The following is a 22,263-nucleotide window of genomic DNA, read 5'->3' as shown; positions in this document are numbered from 1 at the left end:
CCACACTGACAGCGCTGCTGTTCATAATTAATAAATACAAAACACAGACAGATTGACAGAACAGAATTATTATTAATATATATTTTTTAAATGTATTCGTCGGCCCGACTGAAATTAAGAACTCTATATTGGGGTCACAGGCGAAACAATATTTTCTGATGGGGCCAAATGCATATTCATTTTGGGGTCCTTGACATGGAAAAGTTGCCAGAACCACTGAAACAGAAGGACATGAAGCCCAACTGGGGGTCGAATCGGTGCCTTACCTTCTCCTGTCCTTCCTCGTGCTTCTGTCTCCTTCGCTCCGCCAGCTCCTGTTTCTCCTGCTGGAGCTTCTCCAGAGCGGCAGACATGGGCAACAGCTGCTCCTTGGCCTCCTAGATGGAGCGGTGGAGGTACAGCAGAGAGAGATGAGAACATGGAACTTGCGTATCGGTTGATACCGAGTACCTATCCGATAGACTTGTGTGATTAGAAAAAAATTCTAGGACAGTGGTTCTCAAAGTGGGTTCCAGGAACTCTCAGGGTATCTTGAGGGGGTTTCAAATGGACCCTTGGAGGTCTGTAACTCTGAGAGTGTACACTGACATTTGTACACTCTCAGAGTTATGGGGGTCCTTGAAATTAAAAACATTTGAGAACCACTGATCTAGGAATAAATACAAATTCCATTAATAAAAGTGCAGCTACAAGTTAGTAAAATAAAAAGTAATAAAATGGCACAGAAAGAGTGTAAAACAGGTAGTGCAACATCAACTGAAACATTGAAAATATAAAATAATTGTTTATTGAAAATTACATATCATCATGTGACATATACTGTGGTATCAGATCGGCACACCCGACTGGCATACCCGCCGATACCAGTATTTATTTAGGCAGTATTGGCAGCTTTTCTGATACCGGTATCGGTACAACTCTACTTCAAAGCCTGATCCAACCCTACAACCTCTCCCGCTCACCCAGCTCAGCCAACACAGGGAAGCTGTCTGAACCTTGGCTAAAACATCTGTTACAACGCTCCACACGTCCCAGACTCTTCCCCCTTCTGGCTCCCAAACTGTGGAACAAACTCCCCATTGCACTTAGAACTGCAGACTCACTCCCTAATCCGAACACTCACCTCTTCAGACTCCATCTTAGCCCGCAGCACTTGACCTAGCCTTGACGACTATGTAGTCTTATGCAAAGGTTAAAATGTAATTCAAATAGCATGTTATTTAGACAGATGCCAGGTTCATTTGTTGACGTAGTTTCAATGTGCAGATTATTATACCGTTTAGACTGATGCAAGGTTCTTGGTTTACCTATGATCCTAGATCATTGGTTCTCAAAGTGGGGTCCGGGGACCCCCAGGGGTACTTGAGGGAGTTCCAGGGGGTCCCGAGCTAAATGATAGATTAGGCACCAAATGGACCCTTATGGGTCTGTAACTCTGAGAGTGTACAAATGGAACCAAATGGACCCTTACGGGTCCATTTGGTTCCATTTGTACACTCTCAGAGTTAAATTGACATAGATTTTACAATATAAATTGCGGTCCAAGTAATAGAAATGCCATTAAATGGGGGTCCGTAGCCCTAATACATGTCAAACTGGGGGTCCTTGACATTAAAATGGTTGAGAATCACTGCTAGAAAGCCGTAAAAACCTTCTCTTATGGGGGTCCCTGGCATATATTTTCAAATGGGGGTCCGCGGGCTAATAAGTGTCAATTTGGGGGTCCTTGACATGAAAAAGTTTGAGAACCACTGTCCTAGATCACTGGGGAACTAAACTGTCTCTATGCATTTAATGTATGCGTTTACCTTGCTTATTGTAAGTCGCTCTGGATAAAGAGCGTGTGCTAAATGCCTAAATTGTAAGCCTGGTGGTTTTACCCTGATCTCCCTGGTCAACATCTGGATCTCGGTGGTGAACTCCACGCTCTGCTCCTGCAGCTGCTGCTGTTTCTGCAGGTCACTGCTGAGCTGCAGCTTCTCGGCCCGCGTCTCGTTTACACAGCTCTTCAGCGTCTGGATCTGGTCCTGCTGGTCCTGGATCAGCTTACGCTTCAGCTCTATCTTGCTTGACGCTGGGATGAGAGGGAGGAATATTACTGAAATGCTCGTTTCTTTGTTGTGTGTGAGAGAGAGGCGTGCACACACACACACACACACACACACACACACACACACACACACACACACACACACACACACACACACACACACACACACACACACACACACACACACACACACACACACACACACACACACACACACACACACACACACACACACACACACACACACACACACACACACCTCTATTCTTTATGGTGAGAACAGACTTTGTCTGAAGGGTTGTGTCTGTAGATCACAAGTAAAGAGGTCTTTTTACGTAGTTTTTTTTTTTATTCCTTTACTTAAACGGAATTGTTAAGAGGACATGGAAGTGAGGGAAGAGAGGACATACAATACAGATTTAGTGTCCCTGTAGGGCCCCAGTCAACTAACAATAAGTGTTTAACCTATTAACCCATTGAGACCTGAAGCCGATTCTACATGTCTCCTAAATCCCAACAGTTTTTTGAAAAACGTATGTTTCTATATCAGTGGTGCTCAATCTTTTTCATGTCAAGGACCCCCAAAATTATATGTATTTGGCCGTGGACCCCCATCAAAATATTTTTGTTCTAGGGACCCCCAGAAGCAAAGATTTGAGTTACAAATGTTCGCTTTAAAAGTATTCATATTCAAAGATTTGCACACATTTTCACGATTTTTCCAAAGTGTAAAATAATGCTTTGTTAGCTCAAATCTAAAAATGACACAGTTCCAGGTCTCAATGGGTTAATACCAATCCTAGGCCAATCCTAAAATGCCTTCTACATCAGTAGTTCTCAAACTTTTGAGAACTTTTGTGATTATGTATATGGCCGTGGACCCCCAATCTGAAAAGGTTTTGTGCCAGGGACCCCAGAAGATAATTTTTAAGAACCACTGTTCTAAATCCAAAGAGTTTTCTGAAAAACATATGTTGCTATATATAGATATAGCTCAAATCTAAAATGACACGGATGCTTTCCTGGTTATAATGGGTTAAGTGGTTATCCAACAAAGTCTAGATGCTGTCCACTGTATGTAAACAAACACTGATGCATCTAGAATGACTCGATGAAACTCACAACGAAACCAAGGGTATTTAGATCAGCAGTCTAAAGGCAAATTTATACTTTGTCCCACGACTGTGTCGACCACAATGGGGGGGAAAGAAATAAGGAAGGAACATAAAATACGTTTTCGAGTTGAGCGTTGAGCAACACGTTGACAAGTATAAATTAACCCCAACGCTCTCCACAGCTGAGCCAACAAAGTAAAGGGATTCACAACTGTAAGCACGGTATGTATGTATGTACGTGTGTGTGTACGTGCATGCGTGCAATACATGCGTGTTGCAATCATACTTGTGTCCAGTCTGTGCTGGGTCTCTTGTTTCTCCTGGCTGACTTGTTGGATGGTTCTGCTCAGGTCCACTCCCTGCAGCTTGGCTGCCTGCTGGGCCATCTTCCTCTCCACCTCCTTCAGATCCGTCTGGAGGAAGAACAAGCAGAAAGCACAATGCAGACAGATGAGAGAGAGAGAGAGTGAGAGTGAGACAGCGTGTCAAGGACAGGAGTGGTCTAGGCTGGAGAGAGGGGGAGACTGGGTAACAAGGAGAGGAGGGTTCTAAACTGGAGTGATTGAGACAGGGTAACATGGAGAGGATTGGTGTAGAGAGTGAGACAGAGTAACGTGTAGTGGTGTAGTCTCCGGAGTGAGACAGGGTAACATGGAGAGGATTGGTGTAGAGAGTGAGACGGAGTGACGTGTAGTGGTGTGGTCTCCGGAGTGAGAAAGGGTAACATGGAGAGGATTGGTGTAGAGAGTGAGACGGAGTGGCGTGTAGTGGTGTGGTCTCTGGAGTGAGACAGGGTAACATGGAGAGGATTGGTGTAGAGAGTGAGACGGAGTAACGTGTAGTGGTGTGGTCTCTGGAGTGAGACAGGGTAACATGGAGAGGATTGGTGTAGACTAGAGAGTGAGACGGAGTGACGTGTAGTGGTGTAGTCTCCGGAGTGAGACAGGGTAACATGGAGAGGATTGGTGTAGAGTGAGACGGAGTGACGTGTAGTGGTGTGGTCTCCGGAGTGAGACAGGGTAACATGGAGAGGAGTGGTCTAGACTAGAGAGTGTGAGAGAGTGAGAGAGTGAGAGAAATAAAACCAGGGTGTTGAGGGGTTGAAGGTGTAATATTTTAATTAACCCTTTCTTCCCATCCAGGTCCAGCTATAATATTCTGTACAGTCCTGTGGTATGATACTGAAATCGGCCCCGTTTGTGTGTCTGCATGTTTACAAAATAACTCAAGAACAGATTTTCATGAAACTAAGAATGGGTCATTTTGACCAGAACAGATGAACAACTTTTGGGTTGAAAAGGTCAAGGACATAATAGGCCACATGTCAGGATTCAGGGTTTGCAGCCCCCCCCCCCCCCCCCCCCCCCATGCCCATGTGGTTAATCTGAGGACGTAAGACATGCATTACGAACAACGTTACCATGTATCTGTCCATGAGGGAGATGTCCTGCAGACACGCCGTGGCCGTGTCCTTCTCGGACACCAGGTTGGACAGCAGGGTCTCCTGATCGTCCACGTCTCCCTTCAGCCTCTCGATGTCTCTGTTGACAGTCTGCAGGCGGTTCCTCAGCTCAGGCAACTCCCTGTCCTGCAGCTCCACGATGGACCGCCTGGGAGAGAGACATTTATGTGTTATTTGAGCAACTTCTTCTTATTCCTTTCTGGGAGGTTTTGGAGGTTCATCACATATCTCGGTGAATGAATGGAAGAACCTGTGGCAACATCAGCCGCTTTATTAGGATATTAGGAGTCTGGTAAGGCTAGAATTCACTCAGGCAGCGTTTATTACTGTGGCTACTAGCTAGAATTATCCTCCACACTGGAAGAGTAAGATCACGCCACAATATACAGAGTGGTTCAAACCATTTTCAAAGCACATTGTAGTAAAGTGGATGTACTGTGTTGAGTGTTTTCTAGCAATGATGGGTATTGGTCTTCAGGCTGTGACGGACTCAACGCTTCTCCATCTATTAGAAAGCACATTCAATCTTTATCATTATTCTTTATTGTTGCATTTTGTTTAACCTCTTAAGCCCTATAATACTTTCTTGTACAACTAATAGCTAAAATAACACGTGAATTTTTACAATTCTTGACCATTTTCACCTATAATGACATGCCCAAAGTAGGGCCCAATGTGCATGAAAAACAGCAGGAGGGCAGTTCAGTTGTTCTAAAGTTTTTAAAAGTCATGGTGAAAGTATAGTTAAGACTGGGAGGGAACACCTCTGGCCCCATCTAGTGGCGCAACACAACTAAACATGACATTGAGTACCCATGAAATCTTCACACAACACAACTCTTGTATTGAGTTCCTGCAAGCACCTGCTGCTAACTTACAGAATATACACAAAAAATAGAATTAATTCCCAGAAACAAAACAAAAGCCAATTTTGAACACATTAATTGTTACCTTTGTGCTCGCATTCGGTCTACTGATTCTTTTTTTTTTTTATCTCCCCAATTTAGTTATGCCAATTGATCACCCAGACTCTGCGGTGGTGGGCAGGCACTCGTTTACTAGCAGGCACTAGTCTATCTCTGTGATAAGCTGTAAACCTGAATAAGCATCAAGATGTGATCTGTAAAGGAAGTAGAATTTTAGATTTATCATGCCACCAGACTGCCTGGAAATGCAACTAGTGTCTGACATGTGTCATTTGTTTTTGGGGTTGTATTTGTCACCGTACATTTGCACTTGCATTTACCCTCCTAACTATGTCCACAAGACATTAGAAACACTGTACTGGGAAGGAATTAGCTATGGCCTTTGTCCTAAACACAAATAAATGTGGGGTTACGAATTACGATGGAGAGTTTTATTAGTGAACCAGCAAAATAAATGATGTGGCTAGCTTCACTTTGTGAAAGTCAAGCAGATACAACTTTGGCAAACATTTGCTTCATCACTAGCAAACGGCTGTAGTTCAACAACAGAAGCTGACTAGCTGTCATATGGCTGATCGCTGTATTTGACAGAAGCCTGATCGCCCGAGAACGTGGATACTATATTTGACAGAAGGAAGTAGGGCTGAAACTGCGACTCAAACTAATCAATTTAATACATAAGATATTAAAGATAAATAGATATTAGATCTGCTATAGAGAATTACAGATCTACAACGCGTTGGGTTGCAACACTTTGTGAGCAGGTAGATGAGCTAGTATTTTCGCTATTTGACATACAACACACAGTAGGGTTTGAGTGGTTAAGCCTCCATACTTGACAGGCTTGAGAGCCATCATTTCATCCCTCTTCTTCTCCTTCTTCCTCAGGTCCTGCTCAGTGTTCTTCAGCTTGTCGGGCACCAGCCTCAGTTTGGACTGCATGTCGTTGACGACGTCCTGCAGCTCGGACTCGGCGGGGAAGGTCCGCTGACACACGGGGCAACAGGGCTCCCTGTCCTCTGTCAGCTGGCTGATGAACTGGGTGTAGACGGCTGTGGCGCCCGCCAGCATGGCTGGACAGAGACAAACAGAACAGATGAGAGAGCATGCTACAGTACAGTATGCTGCTCATGTACTGCATGTCCCACTAATACTGCTTCTTTACAAAAGCAACTGTTAATACTGCTGCTACTCCAACTGTTACTGCTTCTACCACTACAACTAGTAAAACTCCTACCATCACTGCTACTACAACTGCTACTAGAGTTCCAACGTTTTTCAGACTAAGGACCCCTTAACTGAGACAGATGAAGCGGGGACCACCACTACATTGTATAACATTGTGTTGCAGAATAAACTATCTCATCATAGTTAGCTTCATTGACTATCAGTGTTGTGTAAATTAATGTTTTTTGTTCATTCCAGACATTTACCCACTTAAACTCTCAATAACTAGTAAACTTGACCTTTCACTCTGTACTTGGGTTGCTCCTTTCTCCCTCTACACCAAACCGCTTGTACGATCTACAAGCTTGTAGATCGTCTATTTTCGGCTAAAGTTCTCCTTAGAGTAGGGATGCTAGGGTTCAAGTGGTTAATGTCAAAAAAAGAAAAACAATATCCCATCACACAAAGATTTGGCGACCCCCCTGTAGTAACTCTGAGGACCCCCTAGGGGTCCCGGAACCCCTGTTGAAGACCCCTTGCTACTGTTAACTCCTAGTATAACTACAACTCTTACTATAACTGCTACTACAACTCGTACAATTAACTGCAAAAAAAATGTGCAGATATATAAGCAACAAAAATAGCAGATATACAAGCTCATAGCGTGGCACTGTTGAGCTTGTATGTGTGTTATTTTTGCATAGCCAAAGTATAAAATAATGTTTATAGCTAAAATCTAAAATGACACGGATGCGTTCCCGGATTGAATGAGTTAATCTCATTCTCAAACCCGGGTTATACTACAGAATGTCACTCTGTTGTATCTTAACCGTTCACCTCTTTGCTTGGAGGTCTTCTCCAGCTCATCTTGTAGTTTCCCCAGGTCCTGGTCCAGATCCTGACTGCCACACACGTTGAAGAACTTCTCCTGATCACTGGCCAACTGCTGCTCCTTCCTGCGCAGCTCGAGGGAGATGTGGCTCTTGTTTTGTTCGCTGGACGCCAGATCTTTACTGTAAACACCATGAGGTCAGATTTAAATTTGGATTAATCATCATTCAGCTCTTCTTTCATTGGACTGTACTTGAAGTGTCATTTACTGTCAGCCATACAAAGAAACAACTGGCAACAATGTTTTTCGTGTGAAATGGATCTATCTATCTATCGACAGCCACACTGAGAGAGATTTAAAGAAAATCTGAAGTAATTATTCAATATATTATGGAATATGGGCCGAAGCCTAGAGTAAGGTTGTGGAAAGGTGACTAACTTGAGCCTGGCCAGCTTGTGCCTGGTGCCGTCGATCTCTTTTGACTTGGCATGGATCCAGTCCTCCAGCTCTCTCTTGTTGGGGAAGTGACCCAGCAGAGACACCAGATCTTCACCGTGGCGAGACTTGATCTTGCGTACCTGCTCCTCCTTCTCTGTCTGCAGGAGGAGGAAGAAGAGGAGAGGAAAGAGGAGAAGAGAGGAGAGGGAGGAAGAGGCAACAGAGAAGGAGAGCAGTGGAGGAGAGTCAAATTACCACTAAGAAAGGTCACTCAAACAGGCTTGCTTACACTGGCCTGGTCAGTTGACTGTGTGTGTCTGTGCTGTCCACCGGTTTGTTATCGTACCCGTTGACCTTTATAGCATGGTTGATAACACCTCATAATAGCCTCAGCGTAACCTCGATCATAATATGATCGGTTAAACATGAGGTTAAACATATGTTTAAAAACCTGCCATTAGCCATTTCAATTGGCTCTACAGTAGAAAGAAACAGATACTAATGATGTCATGTTTGATATTGTAGATGTTGATTTACGAGGTCCTAGTAATCGTCATCATCTTCAGGTGAGGTGGTATAAGAACGCATGTCCATGTCCAGTCAAGAAAGTTACATCATACAAAGGTTTATTATAGAAGAGTTCACAGCAACGAAGATACAGCAAGCAGCGTGGTGAGCAGCATAATGATCCGAATCTCCCTCTCCTCTCCTTTACATGACATATTTATATCGTTTCAGGGGCCCCCAGAATCTATATCCCCCTCCCAAAAGAGGAGGTAGTACCAGTTTCCCGGTAGACAGACGACCCCATCCCCTTTTTTGTATATATATTTTTTTCATGCTTTTTTCCTCTTTTCTTTTTATCTTCTTTTTTTTGTACAAAGTATTTTTTTTCTCTGTATATTTTTATGTTGTTATTGAACAGGTTGGTTGCTACTATATATGTCTATGAAATGAATACCAAGGACCTCAACGGAAACAAGTTCGCAAGGACTTTTTTGGACGGACCTTTTAGAAAAAAAGTATTATAAATGTAACTGTGATGTTTTGCATTCTTTTTGCCTAATACAAATTTCAATCAATCCCTCCTGACTCGCGGCATCTCCCTGTCTCCCAAACCTCTGAGGGGTCATGCGTCACCCTCTCTCACAATACTGTTCTCACCACAGAAAGCCATAAACATGTTTTCATAACAATTAAACCTGACATCAGCTTTACCCTTAGCCTAGTTTGTCACCCCTCCTCTTCTCTATTGCATTCATATCACCATGGGATCTAAGTGTCCTCTGCGAGACCTATCTGCTGACTCTCGAGCAACCTAACCATGCCTATCCCTGGGGACAGCTAGAGTAACCGCTAACCGGCCATGATAATTACACTCGGCGATGGCTTCCCGACCGTTTTCAAATATTTAGCTGGTTAGATATTCGGCTCTGTCCAGACAGGACATCAGACAATATCATACAGTAATGGGCTGAAAATGGGCTGAGATCCCTCTGCGAGGCGATGCACGGCATTGCACGCTACAGCCAATGAGAGCACACAGCCACCGTGGCTAGTCGCAGGACCTGACCACAACAACAACACAACAAACATACCGTCCTGTATTAAGTTAAACATTATTATAAAACAGAATGAGAGTGAGCGAGCGTGCTCGAAGGGGGGGGGCCTGTTTATTTGAGACTATTGCACAGAGAGAGAGAGACAGAGAGAGACACACGAGAGAGCGAGCGAGCTCTGTGTGTGTCGGTGTGTCTGTGAGTGTTGCCAGATTTTGCGAGAGAAATAAGCAACCAGGTTTATGAAAACAAGCCCAACAAAAGCGACTATGAGCACTTTAAACCTATATACAAATACATTGGATACTTGAAAATAGCCGATCTACAAGCTCACTTTGTAGATGGGATATTTTTAAAGAAGAAAATCTTGGAAAATAAAATAAAAATTGTGGAATATTTTCCAAATCCACACAGATCTTGTATGGGGGTCTATGGCACAACATATTTTCAGAAGGGGGGAGGTCTGAGGACAAATATTAATTTGGGGGTCCTTGCCATGAAAATGTTTGAGAACAACTGGTTCAAACAACATTAGGAAACGAGTAAGCAACTACACTTTCAGGCAACTTTACAGAAAAAACAAGCCCAAAGTCGCTTATGATAAGCGGACATGGCAACACGGCTTCTCTGCACTTGACACGAGCGAGAGCGAGAGCGAGAGCGAACGAGCGAGAGACGCATAATATCACGGTAGAGGTCTGTTAAAATGAATTGGAATAAAAACAAATGTATGCATGTATTGGGTCTAACTCTGGATAGCATCCTAGTGTGGAATCCCTGGTCGGGGATCAATCTATAGTGTGAAAACCACAACGATATATGACAGCCGATTTCAAGAAATAAACTCCTGCAGTGTGTAATGCTTAACGATTAGATGACTCCGCGACCACTTTAAAAGTCCTACAGTGTGTACCTGCCCTTACTGGCTTCCAGATGTTTCTGCTGTGTCACTACTCTTCTCTACTACTCTCTCAGCTCCCCTGGGTCATCTCTGCAATACTTTATGTTCACTTCTCCTTCAACCCATTGTGACCGGGAGAACGGTCTGCGCTGTTAACCCTAAACTTGCTCCTACAATATCAATGTTTCTATTGTTCGTCAAATCACTCTGAAAGCATTCCTAACCATACTGTTCACAGCTGTCGTTGTGGTGTGAACCCTTTATTGCTGGAACTTTCAAAGATAAACGTGTTAATATATATTGTAAATAGTCTATCGCTACATATCATAATGCAGCTATTTAAGGGCCTCCCAAGTTCAAGCCAACATGCTGATGTTGATGGGCCACAACCCGATGCCCATACCGTACTGTAGGTCTATTTAATTTCCACCAAGTATGGCATTGGTTCCATTCATTCAGTTATAACCCTGATCGTCAACAAAGAGCACTGACTTGGCGCAGCACACAGAGAAGCACCTTTTAATTTTCTCCCAGTAGGGAGGGAGGGGTTGTTCGTTCCACCTGCATTGCAAGTGTGAATACTTTGTCGTATGACGGCGTCGAGCGGCATAAACAGCATATGTACAAGCTTGTAGCTCTGCTATTTTCAAATGTTTCGTATAACATTTCGACCGATAATGACATGCCCAAAATATGGGATGCGAGGTTTATCAGGGCATGGCTGAACGGGGGGACGCATGGTACCTTGTCTTTCTTCAGCATGTCCATCTGTGTGCGTGCGGTGGTGTGAGTGTTGAGCATCTCCATCTCTTGGTCCAGCTGCCGCTGTGAGCGATCCAGCTCCACTCGCTCTCTCTGGAGATCCACCACCTCAGCCTTCAGCCCCTCCACGTTAGAGCTCTGCAGAGTGCTCTGTAAGTCCCGCTCCTGCACCAGGAGAGCCGGACACACACACACACACACATATATATGTCACAGGTAGATTGGCATTCCAGGTAGAATGGAAGTGGAGCGCTTGTTTTTAGGCTCGGTGCGGGGCTGCGATGCCAGGAGGACGGCGACGAGGACAACATGGATGTACATACATACCAGCTTCAGTGGCGCACTTCGATAATCATTAGACTCCCCATCCACTACCAGTGGAAGTCTGGGTTTGTAAATGTACTTAGTTACTTTACACCACTGAATGCAGCTTATGGAGGTTGACAAACTGATTGCAAATCAATGGACCTTCACAATGCAGAGTTGTATCATACTGTAGCACCTTCAACAGTAGTGTGCACGTGTGCGTGCGTGCGTGCGTGCGTGCGTGTGTGTGAACCCGTGCTTGCACTTGCATCAGTATACTTGTGTGGGCCAAATACACCCACAAGTATGGTAGAATTAGAGAAATAGACATTGTGAGGCTTACAATTAGGAGAGGATTCAGTTTGGGGTTTGGTTAGGCATTTAGAGGTTAGGTTTAGGGGTTGGGGTTATGCCTGATTAATATTTAGTTGTTTTACGTAGTGTCGTAGTATGATCAAGTAGGGCATTACCGGAAAGTTACGAAAAAACCCATAAACGTAGAATATGGAGATAAGAGTTTTATGCCCGACAGCGACGATATACGTGTGTGTGTTTACGTACAGTGTGAGCAAAAGTAGCAGATCTACAAGCTCAAAACGTGTCGCTTTGCGCCACGTTTCCAGCTTGCAAATCTGCTACTTTTATGTGACACTGTAGTATGATCAAGAAGGGCATTCATTTATGAAAAAAAACTCAAAAAGTTAGAATATGGAAGAGGTTTATGCCTGACAGCAACGATACACGTACGTGCGTGTGTGTGTGTGTGTTGTGTTTATGTACAGTGTGAGCCTTACCGCCTTGGCCAGCTCATTGTCCAGTTGCTGCAGCCTGCTGGAGGAGCCCTCTAGCCTCTGGAGCTCTGATTTCAGGTTCCTCAGCTCCAGCTGCTTCTTGCCCTGCAGGTCCCTCTTCAGCTCCACTGTTCTCTCCAGGCCCGTCTTCTTGTCTCTCAGCTCATCGACAGACTGCTGCTTCTGCTGCTCTTTCTCCTGCAGGTCCAGCTGAACGAGTGCAAACAGTTCACTTATCCCATTCTCAAAAAAAAACATTGCATTTTTAACCCATTGTGACCTGGAACTGTGTCATTTTTAGATTTGAGCTAAAAAGCATTATTTTACACTTTGGGCTATTCAAAAATAGCAGATACACAAGCTCATAGCGCGGCACCGAGTGCCGCGCTACGAGCTTGTAGATCTGCTATGTTTGAAAAATCGTGAAAATGTGTGCAAACCTTTGAATATATATATTTTTTAAAGAGAACATCTTTAACTCAAATCATTGCCTCTGGGGGATCCCTGGAACAAAATATTTTGATGGGGGTCTGCGGCCAAATACATATCATTTTGGGGGTCCTTGACATGAAAAAGATTGAGCACCACTGACATAGAAACATACATTTTTCAGAATACTGTTGAGATTTAGGAGACATGTAGAATCGGCTTCAGGTCTCAATGGGTTAAATACATTATCTAAAATAAACTGATTTAGGCAAATACGTATCAGATTGCTCAAAACATACTACTATGATGTTGGATGTTACAGGGACTGTGAAAAATATAAATGCATATGCCACTGTTCTAATTGCTTTTCCCCCCCTTCTTGTTAATTTGTTGTCTTAATTTTATTTCCCGCAAGTACTTTTTTGATATAGGCAAATGTTCATTCCTTTACTCAGATTGCACTGAAAGTAGAGCTATTATGTTGGATGTTACAGGGTCTGTGATACATTCAGCAGAACTCAGTTTTTATGGTGCTGTGTTCTTTATACTATGAGAGTTTCCCTAAAATTACTTATTTGTTTTGTTTTTAATTGCAATATATTGTCTTGATTACAGTATCACAATATACCACAATATTATATTGACTAGGGTTCATGTCATTTAATCTGATTTCGCACGTGTAAGTCGCTCTGGATAATAGTGTCTGCTAAATGCCTGAATTGTAAATACTGTATATTGAGTCCTAACCCATGTATAGTGATATGTATCGTATCACCAGATTCTTGCCAATACACCGGCCTACAGCAAACAATATGCAGGTTTGCAAGTGGCTGGAAAGTATTGTAAACATGAGATTTTCCTCTACCTATAACACTATAACTACACGTCATTTAGCCTAGCTACCAACCTCACACACAGATCATGTGCGAGCCGACTTCCCCTTACCACGACTTGCTTGGCTGTCTCTCTCTCTTGCTCCAGTCTGTCTGTCACATGGCGATGGAAGCTCTGCAGCTGCTGCGCTGTGAACGGCATCCGGTCATAGCCGTCCAATTCCAGATAGGTCGACAGAGAGCGCACCTGAGGAACAGAGGGAAGTTAAGAGAAATGAGAGACGATGAACGTGAGAGGGGGAGGGAGGGAGAGATGGAGAGCGACGGAGAATAACGCTTAATCTATGCTCCGTTGGCGGTATCGCACGCTGAAAAATGCAGACCTGCAAGCTCACAACACGCCACATCCGAGATGTGTTGTGTGAGCTTGCAGATCGTCTATTTCCGGCACACAAAACCATCATACAACGAAGTTGTAACGGCATATGCTGGCATTAAAAATGAGGGATGGTAACAAAATGTTTGAAACTAACAAGACTCACGTCTCGTCTAGTGCAGCATTTTACTTGTTTATTTTTTGCTAGCAGAAGAGTTCCATTAGCGGACTGGTCAATGGATGACTAACAATCAGAAAATCAGAGCTGGTACTGAGAATGACTACCTGCCAATAAAGTGTTGGCTGTGGCTGACCACAGAGCGTCACACACTGACCTGAGAGTCGCGACTCTTGATGTGCTGAGCGTGACGGTCAGCCTCCAACTGTAGACGACCTAGGGAAACAGAAAGAAAGTCACTGTAATGCTCTTCTCTCTGTGTGTGTGTGTGTGTGTGTGTGTGTGTGTGTGTGTGTGTGTGTGTGTGTGTGTGTGTGTGTGCGTGTGTGCGTGTGTGCGTGTGTGCGTGTGTGCGTGTGTGTGTGTGTGTGTAATTGTTGAAGAACTGCACCGTGCCACTGGACGTATATTTCCATATTAACAAAGCTGTTAAAACTTACTGGTTTGCCTCATCTCAATATAACAATACATTTAGTGATGGGGTTGAGAGCTCCCGTCATAATACCAAGACCCCCAAACCCCCTTTTATTTTAGAAATTGGATGTTCCTTTGACATGTTCACGATGCCGTCATGAAAAGACGCCGTCACCTACCGTATATCCATAACTGCACGCTTGTGTCTAGCGTATACAGACAACTGTGATCATGATCTTTTTTTGACTCCATTTGGATTTTGACATGATGTATGTCTTCTTAACCCATTGAGACCTGAAGCCGATTCTACATGTCTCCTAAATCTCAACAGTATTCTGAAAAACGTATGTTTCTATATCAGTGGTGCTCAATCTTTTTCATGTCAAGGACCCCCAAAATGATATGTATTTGGCCGCCGACCCCCATCAAAATATTTTGTTCCAGGGACCCCCCCAGAAGCAACGATTTGAGTTCAAAATGTTCGCTTTAAAAAAATATATGTTCAAAGATTTTCACACATTTTCACGATTTTTCAAAAATAGCTATGAGCTTGTATATCTGCTATTTTTGAATAGCCCAAAGTGTAAAATAATGCTTTTTAGCTCAAATCTAAAAATGACACAGTTCCAGGTCTTAATGGGTTAAATTGAAAATCCAAATAAAGAAGTTAAAATACGCACCTTGTTCTTGTAGGAGGTCAGACTTGACTTTGTTGAGTCTCTGCCATTCCCGGGTGGTTCTCTCCTGCTCCTTTTGACTGTCTGTCAGCTTCTTCTCCTTCTCCTTCACTGTTTTCTGATGATTCTGGTACATGTCCTGCAACTGGTCGTCTGAACCCTGGAACACCTGCCAGTCGCAAACACCACACACATTAATGGCTAGGCATGGGTATAGGAAGGGGTTTTGATTGATTGACTGAATACTGTATTAGTCAGAAATGAAAACAGCATGTGGTAGAGTAAGACATTAAGGATAACACAAAAAGGTCTTGGGGACTTACAACTTACATAGCATACAAAATTAACACAATAATACATGTAATGTTCCTATCTCTTTTGTTCATTAGTGTTTGTATTTGTTCTTTTGTTGTTGACATTTACCTCCCCTTTTGGTCTCCTGATAAGAGTTTTTTTTCAAGCCAATTTTGAGAAGAAACCAGTGTTACACATCCTTTAATGGGTGTGTCAGCCTGTCAGGGCATTCCACATTTTGGTGGCAGAGCAGTAGAATGAGAACTTTCCCATGTTTGTTCTAAATGTGGGTGGTACCAGATGATGGTTGCTCCCTCTAGTGTTGTGGCTGTCACTCACTTTGGAGAAGTAGTTTGACAGGTATGAGGGTATTGAGGGCACTGTCTCTTTGACCATCTTAAATACCAATCCCAGAGATAATTGCTTAACCCTGTCTTCTACCCTGATAGCCGTCCCAAACTAGCAAAGCGTGTTGGAATTAGTCAATACAAACTTATTTCAGCATAAATCATTTTAAACCGAACATTTATTTAAAAACTAGCATCCCTATTGTGGGACTGTCATAATGGGATTTGTTGAAAATAGGCAAGCCTTCAGCGAAAACAGCTGATCTACAAGCTCACAACGCGTCGCAATGCGACCCGTTGGGAGCTTATACTGTAGATCGGCTATTTCCATACCACAACGTACATATGGTTTAAGTAGTTTAACAGAATGTGTGAAAGTCTTGTTGTCTTCCGTGTCCGACCTGTTCCATTGTCTCCTCCAGCTCTCTGTTGTCTTCCTCCATCTGTTTCTTTCTGCTGTCTAGAGCCCTGATGTCGTTGTCCAGTTTCACCACCTTGCCCAGGTCCCGATCAATGTCGTCCATTCGCCTCTGCAACGTCAAGTATGAAGTCATATCTCGGGACACACAGTACTGTGTTTTTTTTATATATTATACTGTTACCCTATTTTACGACTTATTCGGATTCTTTTTTACTTCTTACAACTTCTTTAACTTCTCACTTCGGGCCCCTATTTTTTTTTTCAAACAGCTGATCTACAAGCTATCGCGATGTGATGAGCTTGTTATTTTTGAAAATGTTTGAATTGGGCTTAAACAATAATAAAAGATAATCTAAATAACTTTAGTTATTCATATATGATTAGAAAATGGCGCACTTTTTTGACAAAATATTGGTCGCAACCTCGGTAATCGGTGGTTGAGGATACTCCAACATCAGGATAAAAAATCATCAGGATTGGTCGAGCTCTAACACACACACACACACACACACACACACACACACACACACACACACACACACACACACACACACACACACACACACACACACACACACACACACACACACACACACACACACACACAGAGAGAGCGGGGCCCCACCTCCAGTGGTTCTATCTGGCCGTCTATCTGCTGGACACGGTCTTTGGACACTGCCAGTTCCGCCTCCTTGGAGGACAGCGAGTCTCTGATCTGCTGGGCTTTCTCCTTGTTCAGTTTCAGGTAGGTCAGCTCAATCTGACACTCTTTGACCGTCTGGGCCTGTTTGAGACGCAGCTTACGCATGGTTTCCAACACCTTGATGTACCTGGAAGATGGACACATTATCATTTTCATTATAACCGAAATGAAACGGATTCAAACACACACACACACACACACACACACACACACACACACACACACACACACACACACACACACACACACACACACACACACACACACACACACACGTCACCTGCGCAAGTGCTGACATTTTACCAGTGAGCTAATAGAGCTTGCCTGCTTTCTCTGGGGAGAAATGTTGTTTTGACTTTGGGTCAAAATTCGTGTCAAACCAGAAACAGGATAGTGTCAAAGGTCGTGTCCAACCTAGACACAGGAGCTAAACGTCTCAATAGAAGAGCAGGGAGAACAAATACAACCACCCCAATGGTATAAGTTATATCGTTATACAATTCTATAACATTTTATTCACAGAACAATGACAACAACTTTACTGTTGGCTTTACTTTGTGGCAGCGAAGATTGAGTCAAACTTTTCTTTGAGCGGTTTGCCCTCACTGAGCGGCCAGTTGGACTCCTCCTGGTGACAGAAGATGACGTAGTCGAGCACCGCCTTGGACACACCCAGCCCAGCGATCATTTCTCTGTCCAGCTCCGCACACTTGGACGACAGGTTCACCTTCTTGCCGTCCCTGAGGGGAAACAAAAAGAGATGGGGCTTCATTTCGGCCTGATGGTTTTAGCAACTTTGAGTATATACGTAACTGCGTTTTTTTGCAGAGAAACTGCCGTACAATGTTTTTGAGCTCTGTTTTGTGCGTACACAGCATTTATACATGACGCCCCTGGTGGGCCCATCAATTCACTCCCCCCCCCCATGACGCCCCTGGTGGGCCCATCAATTCACTCCACCAGTACGTTTCTTTTCTTTTCACCTGACAGTGAGGAGAGTAACCACAAGGATGTGACGCATGTGGAGGAATATGCTATTCTTCCAAAGTTCAGCTCCCCTGATCACCTTGTAGAGTCGCTACTACTCGCTAGTGCAGTAAACGTCTCCATCCGGCTTCCCAATCTTGAATACGGCCAATTACATTTGTCGGGACGCCCGGCCAAGCCGCATATCCGGTAACACTTAAACCCTCTACATTTAGTCAAACGGACCTGTAAAAAGCATACTTGGTACGCTCTTTTTTTCACTCTACACCAATTCGCTTCGCCAAAAATAGCATTGCGTTGTGAGCTTGAAGATCTGCGCTTTTTGGTTAACGTTCCCCCCAGAACAGGGATGCTGGGATTCAAGTTCACAAAAGTGGCATTTGAGGTTTTAAGCATATTTTCATTGATAATGATAATATCGTTATCGCAATTACTTTGGCCACAAGAATCGTGACGTGAACTTTTAGTATCGTCTCATCCCTCATTTCAATACAAACAGGCATGAATGAACTATAGCTTGATGCAAAGAGTCACTGCAGTGAATAGCAGTCCACTTACTTGACCCTGGTGATGACGCACTCCAGGGTTTTGAACACGAGGTTCTTGCCCTTCTGGGTGCAAGACATGGAGCGCTGGATGGCCACCTTCTCTCCTTTCACGTCTGTGAACACCAGCCTGATCTGGGCACGCACGTCCGTCTCATGGGCGTCCTGCAGACATATGGCACAGTCACACAGAGTCAGAGAATAGCATCTTACTAACCAAATTAGCACTAGCGTCCCTATTCTGGGCATGAGGTTCTCAAAATAGCATTTTTACTTATCACTCTGGCACCCTTTTCGTTAGAACTGATTTAAAATAAGTTTGTACTTTAACGTTTTTAACGTTTAAAGTGATATTGGTAAATTCCAAATATTATCAAGGTATTGTCCGGCACCCCTGTACTGGCACTCACTTTGAGAAAGACTTTGTCCAACTTAAGAAGGGGGGAATCCAAGGAAAAAAGGTTGGGAAAGACTGATTGCTTGAAACACCTGCCACCTGTGATCTTTGGCGCTCCCAAAGGGAGGCCCAGAAACACGGCAATACATAATGTTGTCCTTAACTGCTACAGTAGTTACATGTGCTTACAATGTGCTTTTGAATCTACTGAGTCACTATGATTTCCCCCTTGAAGGAACACGTTCATCTCACCTTTGGATCGTGAACAAAAGCACCTCCTTTGGCTCCAGGGGGAAGTTCGCCTGCCGTTGCATACTTCAAGCACTCAATGATGGTCTGGATACAGAGAAAAGGGTAACATAATAAGATCAATGCATTTTGGAAACGCAGGTTACACATTCAAATGCCCAAAAGAAAATTGTTTAGTCCAGAGGTTCTCAAACTTTATTTTTCAAGGTCGGACCCAAGTTTGATATGCAGTATTAGACCACCAATTGATACAATTTTCTATCTCGGACCCCAATCTACACTGTAAATCCTAACTCTGAGAAAGCACAAATGGAACCATGAGTTCCATTTGCACTCTCTCAGTTACAGACTCAATTCATCAAGTGACTCCACTTTGAGAACCACTGGTTTAGTATATTTAGTACGGCAACAACACGCATTTAGTCAATGTGATAAATAAGTACAGTTAAAAGTCCTGTTGATAAATAATCCAGTCTAGTCTACATTCTCTTATTTAACTTTCCATAAGAATTTCATGACAACCTAACCTGTTATTACAAAAGATATACATGAGTCAAATTATGAATTCCATGACTTAAATGGATAAAGAGGATACCATGTTTATGTTCATTATTAACACATTCAATCCGGGAACGCATCTACAAATGTCTTCTAAATAAAACAGTTTTCTGAAAACCGTATGTTGCTATAATATCAGTGGTTCTCAGTTTTTCATGTCAAGGACCCCCACGTGTATTTGGTCGCGGACCCCCATCTCAAAATATTTTGGAGTTGTGTTGAAAAAGTGTTAAAAGACACCATGACTGACACATTAAAGCAAAGCTGAAATAATTACAGCACCGTTTTCCCGGCTCCGTTGGGTCCGACGAGCACGGTGAGAGGGTTGAAGAAAGTGATGACTTGTTTGTCTTTGTCCTCAATCCCGAAACTCCTCACCCCCAGGATACTCATTTTGTCTATCTTTGACATGTTTGCCGATCTAACGGGCTCGCCTGGGGAACAGAGAGAAAGACATAAAGAGAACAGGCATTAACTTAACAGGACTACACTTATTATAAATATAAACCAATGTGCAACTGCAATGGTTCTCAAAATGTTTCATTTCAAGGACCCCATAACTCTGAGTGTACAAATGGAACCAAATGGACCCGTAAAAAAGTCAATTTGTGGTTCCATTTGTACACTCTCAGAGCTACAGACCAGTACGGGTCAACTTGGATCCCTCGCTCAAGGAACCCTGAGGTTTCTGGACCCCACTTTAAGAACCTCGGATCTTAATCGATGGAAATACTTTGGATATTAAGTGGCTATGTGCTGTAGGGGTGGGCCGCGGGCGGAATCCATTCAGCATAAGATCACAATTATTTTGTAACGATTTGCATAGTAATATTTAAGAATTGTGATTCTTTTGACATTCATCTGACTAAATCTACCTGGAAATCAGTTTATAGCTCTGGAGACAGCACAACATTTGTTCAAATATTGCAATGATCTGAACTGGGCCTAAGGTTGGGATCCGGAACCGGATCCGACATTGAGGAACCGGAATCAGTTCCATTACATTTGGATTGGAACCGTTTCCGTTACTGGTTTTAGTTTATCACACTATCAGAGCTGGTATGTGGACTTTCAAGGACCACCATAACAACAAAGAGAGTGTGTAAATCAGAGGTCTTCAACAGGGGGTCCTCAGAGTTACTACAGGGGGTTCCCCAAAATCTTTGTGTGATATGATTATTTTGTTTTACATTAACCACTTGAACCCTAGTATCCCTTTTCTGAGGAGAACTTTAGCCAAAAATAGCCGATCTACAAGCTCACAACGCCTCACGCTGCGAGGCGTTGTGAGCTTGTAGATTGGCTATTTTTTGGCAAAGACTTATATATGTAGACTGTAGAGGGAAAAAAGAGCAGCAAAAGTTTATCTGAAATACAATTTTATACAATATAGAGTAGGGGGTCTCTCTCTCAGCTAGGGGGTCCTTGGCCTGAAAACGTTGAAGACCCCTGGTGTAAATGGAACCAAATGGACCACCATTTTGAGCTGTCCCATTTCATCTGTATTGAGATTTTTTACAAAGGAAAATCAAAGTTTACAATAAAGTGAAACTACGACAGAACGCAAAACAAACCGGAAGGACGTCATCGGTTAATTTGCATTTTAGGAGGGAAAAGAGTAGCCTGGAATCGAGACTGGATCCCAGGCTAAAGATAGATTCGGAGATATATATAGATTATGATATGATGACAAAAGAACCATACGCATATCGTTACGCACGCATGTTCATAGCTCACTAAAAGCATGTTAGCTAACTTAGCTCTGGACTGGGCCGGAGCGTTAGCGAATAGCGAGCTCTCTGACCAGTGTTGCCATATTTTATGAGAGAAACAAGCAACCAGGTCTATGAAAACAAGCCCAAAAGAAGCAACTTTGAGCCACATGAGCACTTTTCAAACCCATATGCATCGGCTATTTTCAAATACAGTTGTGAGCTTGTAGATCAGCTATTTTCAAAAACTCTTGCAATAAAATGTGGAATATTTGGATTCACAAATGATGATTCCTGGCACAAAACATTTTCATGAAAATATTTAAGAACCACTGGTCTAAATAATAATTAGAACATTGTTGAAGCAAGCCCAAATAAGCACGTACACTTTAGAAACAAGCCTTTGCAGAAACTTTACAGAAAAACAAGCCCACAAGTCGCTTATAATAAGCGGACATGGCAACACTGCTCTCTCTGCCTAGAGCAGTGTTATGTTGATACTTTTGTACTTTTACTCAAGTAAATGTTTAATTCCGGACTTTTACTTGTATACAGTGCATTTCTACATTGCAGTATTGATACTTTTACTTAAGTAAAGAAATGTAGTACTTTTTCCACCACTGCTTTTTGGGAAGAAAATGAATTATGTACGCCGGGCGGAAAATCCTTGATTTGCTGAAGTGCGCCACCTACACGTCTGGTCAATAGAAAATGCCATTGACCAGACCAGTAGGTGGCGCACTTGAGCAAATACAATAATATCCGTCTGGTCGACATATTTTATGGCCCAACAAAAAACATATTTTACACAAAAGGTGGAATTCTGTGACGTTT

The 22,263-nt window shown here is 43.1% G+C and overlaps 1 protein-coding gene across 1 annotated transcript in view; it reads right to left on the bottom strand.

The window, feature by feature from the left end:
* Positions 1-22,263, bottom strand: part of rad50 (RAD50 homolog, double strand break repair protein) — a 43,689-nt gene that overhangs the window by 21,126 nt on the left and 300 nt on the right. Inside the window, exons 2-19 of the mRNA XM_084073231.1 lie at positions 20,000-20,151; positions 19,163-19,246; positions 18,527-18,678; positions 17,536-17,721; positions 16,904-17,108; positions 16,259-16,387; positions 15,220-15,385; positions 14,283-14,341; positions 13,684-13,818; positions 12,313-12,519; positions 11,195-11,377; positions 7,991-8,148; positions 7,558-7,733; positions 6,389-6,626; positions 4,586-4,775; positions 3,452-3,578; positions 1,881-2,074; positions 267-377 (exon numbers count right to left, since the gene is read on the bottom strand). Of these exons, the coding sequence (XP_083929357.1) occupies positions 267-377; positions 1,881-2,074; positions 3,452-3,578; positions 4,586-4,775; positions 6,389-6,626; positions 7,558-7,733; positions 7,991-8,148; positions 11,195-11,377; positions 12,313-12,519; positions 13,684-13,818; positions 14,283-14,341; positions 15,220-15,385; positions 16,259-16,387; positions 16,904-17,108; positions 17,536-17,721; positions 18,527-18,678; positions 19,163-19,246; positions 20,000-20,128 (2,829 nt within the window). The 5' untranslated portion in view covers positions 20,129-20,151. The remainder of the gene's footprint in view (positions 1-266; positions 378-1,880; positions 2,075-3,451; positions 3,579-4,585; positions 4,776-6,388; positions 6,627-7,557; positions 7,734-7,990; positions 8,149-11,194; positions 11,378-12,312; positions 12,520-13,683; positions 13,819-14,282; positions 14,342-15,219; positions 15,386-16,258; positions 16,388-16,903; positions 17,109-17,535; positions 17,722-18,526; positions 18,679-19,162; positions 19,247-19,999; positions 20,152-22,263) is intronic.

This window comes from Gymnoscopelus microlampas (genome assembly GCF_963454915.1).
Source record: "Gymnoscopelus microlampas genome assembly, chromosome: 12".
In the NCBI taxonomy this organism is placed as follows: Eukaryota; Metazoa; Chordata; class Actinopteri; order Myctophiformes; family Myctophidae; genus Gymnoscopelus; species Gymnoscopelus microlampas.
This window is presented reverse-complemented; position numbering and strand designations above follow the sequence as displayed.